At 42.0% G+C, this 9,403-nt stretch overlaps 1 protein-coding gene across 3 annotated transcripts in view; it reads right to left on the minus strand.

Annotated features, from left to right (window-relative positions):
- The window catches only part of PPP4R4 (protein phosphatase 4 regulatory subunit 4), a 64,609-nt gene extending 55,421 nt beyond the window's left edge, over positions 1-9,188 (minus strand). Inside the window, exons 1-2 of one of the 3 annotated variants that reach the window (XR_012580708.1) lie at positions 8,300-9,188; positions 7,730-7,803 (exon numbers count right to left, since the gene is read on the minus strand). Coding sequence is in view for 1 of the 3 variants with exons in the window: in XM_014264511.3 (XP_014119986.2) it covers positions 7,730-7,803; positions 8,300-8,413 (188 nt within the window). In the remaining 2 variants the exon portion in view is untranslated. Of the gene's footprint in view, positions 1-7,729; positions 7,804-8,299 lie in introns of those variants that run through there. The other 2 variants (XM_014264511.3, XM_026791150.2) reach the window with 2 other exon arrangements.
- Positions 9,189-9,403: the final 215 nt, after the last annotated feature.

Below are 9,403 nucleotides of genomic sequence, written 5' to 3' on the forward strand. Positions count from 1 at the left end.
TGTTTTGGTCACTAGGATACAACAGTCATTATTTTACATTGTACTATCATGTGAAAGCATATTCAGACTGGCCAAAAATGGACAGCTTGATCTACTCTTTGAAGAGTCTGTACCTTTGATGTATTCTAACACAAAATATTACACTTTCCCATCTACATCTTCATTTCCAGGACCTGACAAAAACTAGTCCAATATTATTATCTCTTGCCAAGGCAGGCAAATGATAAAATTTAAATTAGTATTATTGAGCAAGCATGAGGATAAAAGCTCCTTATGCACACAAAATGGTTTTTTGTAAACACTTGGCAATTTCTAAGGAAGGTATATAAAGAAGAATTATGATATTTATACATTAATTATGTGACATCAAAAATGAACTGTGCAACTGTTAAACCTATTCATTAAATGCCAGTGCCCATCCAAACAAAAAGAAAAGAAACACTCTCCTGCTGGGCAACAGGCTACTTATGTATGGGATCCATCATTGTAGAAAGAAAGAAATATGGGAAATAGTTTCCTGGATATTCCTATGTCAAACATTTCTAGGAGAGGATGATAAGGTTTTCCTAGGACAACAGAACAATTTTTAGAAGTTAAAAAAACCCACATATTTTTCAACTGTGTTTGATATTCAAAAATACATCTAGTTTCTCCTTATGTCATGAGCAAAGATGCTCTGAAACACAAATATAATTGACATCTCCAGAGAAGAATTTGACAACACATAAGGAAGAGCTACCTGGTCTCACACATCACAGCTCAGGCAGACTTCCAAATCTCACGCAGAGCTGATCTCCCTTTCATGACCCGGTGAACCATGCAGGGGTGGTGTAGGGTGTGTGCCTTTGACACTGTTTGCCACATCTTTCTCCTGGAGAAGCTGACAGCTACCACTCGGATGGGAGTGCTGTTGGGTGGGTTAAAAAGCTCTTGGAAGGCTGGATGCAGAGAGAGGAGTGAATGGTGCTGCACTCAGTTGGCAGATGATCACTAGTGGTGCTCCCCAAAGCTCAGTGTTGGCGACAGCCCTGTTTGACAACTTCATCAATGGTCTGGACAAGGGGATCAAGGGCACCCTCGGTCAGTTTGCAGATGACATCAAGTTTGGTGGGAATGTCAGTATGCTGGAGGGTAGGAAGGTTCTGCAGGGAGATCTGGACAAGCTGGATCCATGGGCTGAGGCCAGTGGTATGGGGTTCAACAAGTCCAAGGGTCAGGTTCTGCACTGGGCTCACAGCAACCCCACACAGCACGACAGGCTGGGGCAGAGTGGCTGCAAAGCTGCCTGGTGCAAAAGGACCTGGGACTGCAGGTTGACAGCAGCTGAACACGACCCAGCTGTGCCCAGGTGGCCAAGAAGGCCAATGCCATTCTGGCCTGTGCCAGCAATGGTGTGGCCACCAGGACAGGGATTGTCCCCCTGTACTCAGCACTGGTGAGGCCACACCTCAAATGCTGTGTTCAGCTCTGGGCCCCTCATGACAATAAAGACATTGAGGGGCTGGAGCATTGAGGGCAACAGAGCTGGGGAAGGGTCCAGAACACAAGACTTGTGAGGAGCAGCTGAGGGAGCTGGGGGTGTTTAGCCAGGAGAAGAGGATTACTCTTTTGTATTATTTTCCACACCCACCTGAAAGGGGTTTGGAGCCAGGTGGGGATCAGACTCTTCTCTCAGGCACCAAGTGGCAGGATGAAAGGAAATGGCCTCAAGCTGTGTCAGGGGATGTGCAAGTTGAAGATCAAGAAGAATTTTCCTTAGTTAAGGCTGCTCAGAGCAGCAGTGGATTCTCCATCTCTGGAATTGTTCAAAAATGACTGGGTATTGCACTTAGTGCTATAGTTTATTTGACATGGTGGTGTTTAGTCAAAGCTTGGACCCAATGACCTCAGAGGTCTTTTACAACTTTCATGATTCTTTAAGTCCATTTTATGTCAAAGGCCTTGTTATACAACAAACAGCTGATACTTTCTATCCTCTGCTCATTTCAACCAGTACTTCACAGATCCAAAGTATACATTCAAAATTAGAGTAACAAAAACTAAATCTGGTTTACTATTGGCAGCAGAGCCATGTATCAGCTGTGACTTCTTGTTTACATTCCCATTTATAGCAGCACGAGCAGTTGCATTTTGTTCCACACTTTGCTGGAACAAACCATCTGAATATTTTGTTAGAATTAAAATGTATTCCCTAATCTGACTGAGATTGCAGGGCTACAATAGCATCAGTGCTGGAACACAAAAGTTATCAGTACCATGCAGTCACATAATGAAAGGAGAGGTGAGCTTCTCTCTAATATCAGGAAAGCTTCTTCCAGCTTAACTTGACTATGAAACCAGACACCAGGAAACCCTAACTTCATAAATACCATAAGCCAGTCAAAGTTTCAGGCATTTCACCCCCTCCCAAGCATTGTTCCCATGCTGCTATTCAATTCCTTTGCGCTGGCACAGGGCTTCTTTAAAGTATACAAAGTCCTGGACCACACAATTGATCAGTTTAACCATCATTTCCAGGATTTGCCTCAGGTCAAGTCCCTAGTGTGCTGTGCAGACAAAAGGGCAAACATAGTTCAAACACTAGAACAGGGAGAGGACTGGCATTGCCATCTTCCTGCACTGTAGCCTGAGAAAGAAACCTGAAATTTTTCTCTCTCCTTTTTTTTCAATGCTTCTCAATGCACTACAGTAACTCTGCTCTGTATATTCACAGCTGGCTCCTCAGCTGCAGTTTAAACTCAGCAAATATATGATTAACAGAAGTATTTGCACCAAGCTAAATTTAAATAAAGGTATGTGACTTAGCAACACTTTAGGAGTCTACAGGTGCACCTTTTACTTTAAGGTGAAAGACGCAATATTATACTCATTAGTTTATTTCCATAACACATTTAAGATCAAACAAATTGTTCATCTGTCCAATTAAGTGAATCAGAATGGAACTTTTATAAAACTTAAGTTGCAATTTGAAAAATAAAGGATGGGGAAAATGAAAAAATACTTTTTACATTGATATTTACAGCTTGACAGGAGAGATGGAAGAACTATTTGCCAATATGCTGAGCATTACAGCTGGATCATTTAGCATACCATTAGAACCATAAACTGTATAACAGGAATAGAATGGCAAGTTTTCATGATTATGTAACACACCAAAAAAAATTGATAGTATGCAGAAAATCAGCTCCTAAAGTTACATGTAAATGAAAGCTTTCGTTTAAAATCAAATTATTTTTAAGTGATTTGCCTGAACCTACAGAAAAATTAAATTTTCCAAAATTAACACCATCACTAAAAACCAGACCAAAAAAAAACATCCACAAGCTTTTAAATAGTAGTGGCTTTGACATTCACAATCAACAACATATAATGCATTAAAAGATGTTTAGAATTTGAGAATGCTCTAGCTAATCAAGGATAGCTTGTACAATCAAGTACATATAATTACCTTTTCTTCTTGTTGCTGTGGCCTTTTTAAGTCACCGTAACTTTAGAGGCATTGAATTCTTTCCAGTCTAGACAGAGTATCTATTGTGTCTTCAAGAACTGTGTTAAATGTTTTAGAAAGGGATTGTGTTGCTTTCTACACTGATAGATAGGATCTCTCCAAAAACAATGGTTTTGTTCCTAAAAGGGTGAATAATTCAATTTTCCATCTTGATAACTCATTATTACGTTATTTTGAGTAAGACACAAATGTCAAGGTCTGGAAGTTTTAAGACTAAGCAGGCACAAATGAAAAAAAAAAAGTAGCTGAATACAAAATCAAAAATCATACAGTACACACAACAATGCAAAAGCCCTAGAGAAATCTATCAGAAAAGTCCTCAGAAAACAAACTACCCTGCAGTGCCTACGCCAGTAAGCATTCAGAACCAGATTCTCATCAGGCAAAGCATACTTTGGGCTGTATACCATAAGAGAGTGAGCTACAGTAAGACAAATCAATATAAGTAATAACACCAATCAAGCATCAGAAAACATGGAAAAACTAGTTACAGGCAAAAATTCACAGCAGGAATAAAAATTATTGTCCCCAAGCTGCTTATTGCCACTGTCCTGGTAGAGGTCATGATGCCCTGAGGTGGAATGCAAACTATTCAGTTGCTTCAATGTGTTCCAGCAGCTCCTCTTAATCTGCTGATGGTTTTATGATCCGCCATCAATCTTGACACTGACCCGGCTGAGACACACAGCTGTTCTGCTGTCTTTGTTCTTCTGCTGGGCCAGCATCATGCAAAGTACACACAGAATACAACTCTTCTGTGGTTCCTGTTAGAGGCTCCAGAAACCACCAAACACACAAGCTGAAGTTCTAATACATAGATCTGAGACACTCAAATGCCTCTCCCTCCCTAAGTCCCTAAACCCATTTGGTTTCAATGAGAAGTTCATAAACATCCCTGACAGTCTGGTCTAAGGAAGCCCGGTTCATCTACCAGAATCAAGGTTAAATGAGATTAAAATAAATTACAGTCCACTTTGTTACCACATTCTTATTAAATTAGAACTTGCTCAGTCTAATTGCAGAATGTTACCTAATTAAAACTGAGTATTCTGGGCATCAGCGGTTTAAAGCAGAAATTCACTTACACTAATATGTACACTAAAGTCATATTAAAGTAACCCTAGCCACCAGGAGAGCTGCTACAGCCTCTCCTTTTGCTTGCAGAACTGTTTCTAAATCCACATGATGTAGTAAATCAAAGAGCTGATTTACCTGACAATTAATGCAACTAGAAATTATCAACTTTACCTAGATCTTCTTATCAATCTATCTCATTACACAGTTATCTGAAAAACAGAACTAGCAGAAAAGGGGAGACTGAAAGCAAAGACATTCACTAGCAATAATAATGAGAGAGAGACTATCTTTTCAGGATTATCAAAATTACAATTATCACTTTAGAATGTGAAACCAAATTATGATAGGCAACAGCCAAAAAACAATTGCAATGAAATTATGTCACTATGGACCTGAGATCTCACATAAGATCAATCTATCAATGCACTCACCACATGTTAAAACATTTGTAGGTATATAATTACATCACACTTAAGAGAACACAATGAACCGAAATTTACAAAATCTGTGACCATACATCAGGGCTAGACACAGACAAGACACTGTGGAAATACAAAATAATCATTAGATGGTCACAAATACACACTGGATGAGTAAAGCAATTAACTTTACAGTATCAAGTAAAAGTTCACACCAGAAACTGTATGGTACTACTGGCAAATAAGAAGCAAAGAACACAAGAAGTGAAAAGAGAAGAATAACTGATGAAACTCTGAAAGTTGGAACATTAATACCTTCTCATATATACAGTAAGCAAGAATCAAGTCACTGGGGAAAAAAAAGAAAATCTATGCTCTCCAACTTAGATCTCAATGTACCCATTTTCAGACTACTATAGTAAAAGAGTTCAGGAACAGAAATCTTCTAAAAACAAGTATCTAACAAACATACAACAACTCTGCATATAAGGAAATTGAAGCTCAAGAGTGGGAAGGAAAAGCTGGAGGCAGGTTTTAGATGGAAAGGATGTGAAAAGAGAAGAAACTAGTTGAGTTTTTTTGTTCAGAATGAAAGCCTTTAAAACATGAAGACTCTTTCTGAACTTTCCCGGAAAATCACTAGTAAATATTAGCTGGAATAGAAAATTCCAGCTAATGAAAATCACTAGTAAACATTAGCTTTGCTGTAGCATACAAAGCTTTTACCCATTATTAATCAGCTCCATTGCACTGTACAAGCAACCCTGAAGATACTCACCTCAGTAAATTTAAAATCTTCAACTTGCAGATTAGGGTGCAAAAAGTAAATGACAATACAAAAACCATTATGACAAAAGTAGTATTCTGATGTCACCTGTAGATATTTAAGATGAGAGATCTGCTTTGTATTATTGTTCTTGTATATTTTAATGCATGTGGAGATAACACAATCCTTTCCAAATGGGAAAAAACAGAGGTGTCCTTAACAATTTGTTTCAACCTCAGTAATGCTATTTCTATAGACAGATTTCAGAAAAGGCAGTGGCTTTTTTGCATAAGATCAAGGTTAGTCCTACATAAGGAACAACCTGAAGGACAGTGAATAATGCATTTTTGTGAGAAAATGAGGCCCAGGAAGAATGGACTGGCATTACTATCAAACCGCAATAGGCAGGTATATTATATTAAAACAGATGAAAAATTCCTGACAAGCCAAAAGTACATACTCTTGTACATTATATAAAAGGTACTACTAGGTTACAGGCAGCTTTTCAACTCTGCTTTTACTCCACTCAGTACAAGGACAGCAACATGCTATTCAACAGCAACGGCTTCCACTGGATGACTGTATTAACATACATGCACAGTAAGGCCAGATTACAAAAGCCATATCAAGCAGAGCTGAAGGTTCCTTTCAGCAATGAGAACAATGCAGAGGGAAAAATTAACACTTCCTTAAAAGAAAAAGAATGTTATATCTCAAACAGCTGCTGGAGTAGAGAAAATCATATAAAGATGTCAGGAGAAGGTCAAGGCAAAGTTGAAAAGCAATTGGTAAGATGAAAGCTATGAATGCCATTTAAAAAGGCAATTATCTAGTTAAGACATATATGCTGGAAACATGGATTTTTAAGTGGAAAAGAAGCAAAGAAATTTGCTACACACTGGAAAAGAAAAAAATAATCTATGCTGGTTGTTGTGAGGTAAAACCCAGAATTGATACATATCCTTTCAGCGATATGTACCACATGCAAACACTTTCCTCTGAATTTCCCTGCAGTCAACAGACTGCTTTGATTACAGCAACTAAGAGCAAAGCAAGTTTTAAAAGTCTCTATTTAATAAATTTCAGTAGTCAGTATCAAAAGCAGTATCAGCAGTCAAAAATTATTACTTACAAATACTGCCATGCACCCCAAAAAGAGAAAACTGTATCACCAAGAATATCTACTCTAAATACTGAGCACAGGCTTAGACTAGAAAAGCACTTAAAATAGCAGAATAAGCAAACTGAGAGGGAGCTGCAGCTGGTTCTCCAATTACTAGGTATTGTTTAAAAATGCATATTCAACTCAAAATCCCCCCAAACATTTGTACTCTCAAAGATGACTTACACAGTAGTTGAAAGATCCATACTTTAAACTACCAAATTTAAGTTATTCAAATATCTGCAAATAAATATTTTCAACAAAAAGGGGGAGGTAGGATGATGAAAACCAGAACAGAGGGAAGTATTAACACAGTATTTTCTACAGTTATTTCTAAGGACTATAGAAGTAATGTCTCAAGTTTTCTCTTCTGAAAGTCCAAACCCACACAAGAGGCTAGAGCAGCTCTGTAACCAGCCTGTGTTAACTGCCCATGAGTGAATATTTGCTTGGAGTGAGTATGAACTCCCTAAATTAGTGGTATTAATAACATTGACACTCAGGGAATCCTGCAAAATCAACTACAGGGGGAAAGATGATTAAGTACAACTCTGTGCTGATGAGGAACATATTAAAAGATCAGAAATTCTTATACATGTACACAGACACCCCTTTATAGGGTGATTTTTTTGTGAATTACAATACCTATTTTCATCTTGCCTATATGCTTAACATAAGTTGAAGGCAAAAGAACTACTAATAGACAGAAAATTAAAGGAGTGAAGAGTAAAACACTAAAAAAGCTGTATGTAAACACAATGGTCAGCAATGTTTCACAGCAACATTTTAGGAAATACCTGAGTAGATAAACAGCCCTTTCAATATCACTGAGTTCTTCATCAACTGTCAATCTTTCTATTTCTTCTGGTGTCTGTCAAGTGTGAAACAGAGATTATGAGTTTACAATGCCTGACCACTTCACTGTTTCAATCTTAAAACAACCTGTTTCTCCCCACACATACAGGGATAGTTTCATGAGTAATCTGAATTTATTCATGAACCTCCAGCCAACATTTCAAATTCAATCACATAAATCTTGCACCAGGAAAAGACGGAACGGCAGAGAAGTACAATTTCAAGTCAGACACTATCACTATTAAACAAGTTGCATATAATTTAATCTAAAGACCCAAGCTAATCTATTTGTTCCCATCTTAATATTTTTATACTGAAAACATCAAATCCCTGCTATACAGAATGTTTATTACAAAATGACTGAGAACAATGTTTCATATCCTGGTGCTGTTCAAATAAACAAACCCAAACAAACGCTAGAAAAACGGTCTATTCACTTATCTGTGCATAATTAAAACAGACCCAATTTAAAATGGATTTTAAAGCACCGTTCTTTTTCGAGGTATATATACCTTCAGGCTCCTGCGTACTGGCCTCTCTATAATAGTTAGTTCCTGCAGGTCTTCTATGTATCCAAAAAGACTGCTATGACTAAAATCCATTTTGGAGAAGATTACTGGGCGCATGTAATAACTAAAGCCTTCGGCAGCCGTCGCTGTCCCCGAGCCTCACATCGCAGCGCGGGCGGCAGGAGCGAAGCCCCGGGGCGCTCCGGCGGCCGGCAGCGGCCCCGGCTGGGCGCGCACACTGCGGCAGCGCCGCCGACCGCCACCGCCGCCCGGCCTCCTGCCGGCAAACTTTCCGCTCCGCCCGGGCGGCCGGGCGGCGGGGCCAGCGCCCGCAGCCCCGAGAGCCCCCGCGGCCGCTGCTGTGCTGCCTCGGCGGGCGGGAGTTTCGAGCCAAGTTTGCCCTCGTCGCTGGCCACCCCCGTCCGCAGCGAGGGCGCGGGGACCGCGGTGACCCCGGGCGTCAGAGGGGCCGGAGCCCCCGGCCGCGGGCTCGCTCCTCAGCGGCGGGGCAGGAGGGCAGGGCAGGGCAGGGTGAGGAGAGGAGAGGAGCGGAGCGGAGCGAAACAGCCTCGCCGCGGTGCCCGCGTGCCGCCTCCCCGCCCGCCCCGGGAGGAGGGACGGTCGCTGTGGTGCAGTGACGCTCCCCGCCCCCGTCCCGCGGCGCAGCCCCTCGCCTCCCTCCCCGGGTGAGCGCCGCAGCCCCCGGCCGGGGCAGCCCCAGCGCCGCCGAGCCGGTCTCCGGGGCAACGCGGCGCTACCGCGGCCTCCACGGGCACGGCACGGCAGCGCCGGGCGCGGCAGCGCCGGAACGCGCGGAGGCGCGGCCCCCTCAGCGCCCGGCCCGGCGGGGCTGCCCGGCCCCCTCAGCGCCCGGCCCGGCGGGGCTGCCCGGCCGCCGTGCGGCTCCGGGAGCTTTCCCTCACACAGCGGCAGCGCCGCGGCCTCCTCGACCCCTCCTGCCCCCTGAGGGGCGCCGGGGCTGGGGAACCCCACCAGTGTCGCCTGTCTCACCGCTGTGTCAAATTAAATTACACCGGGGAAACTGAAAACAGTGCTGTTTTTAATGAAAAGTCCAAACCAGGTTCCTGCCCCAATGAATTATATTAA

The sequence above is a fragment of the Zonotrichia albicollis genome, chromosome 6 (genome assembly GCF_047830755.1).
Source record: "Zonotrichia albicollis isolate bZonAlb1 chromosome 6, bZonAlb1.hap1, whole genome shotgun sequence".
Classification (NCBI taxonomy): Eukaryota; Metazoa; Chordata; class Aves; order Passeriformes; family Passerellidae; genus Zonotrichia; species Zonotrichia albicollis.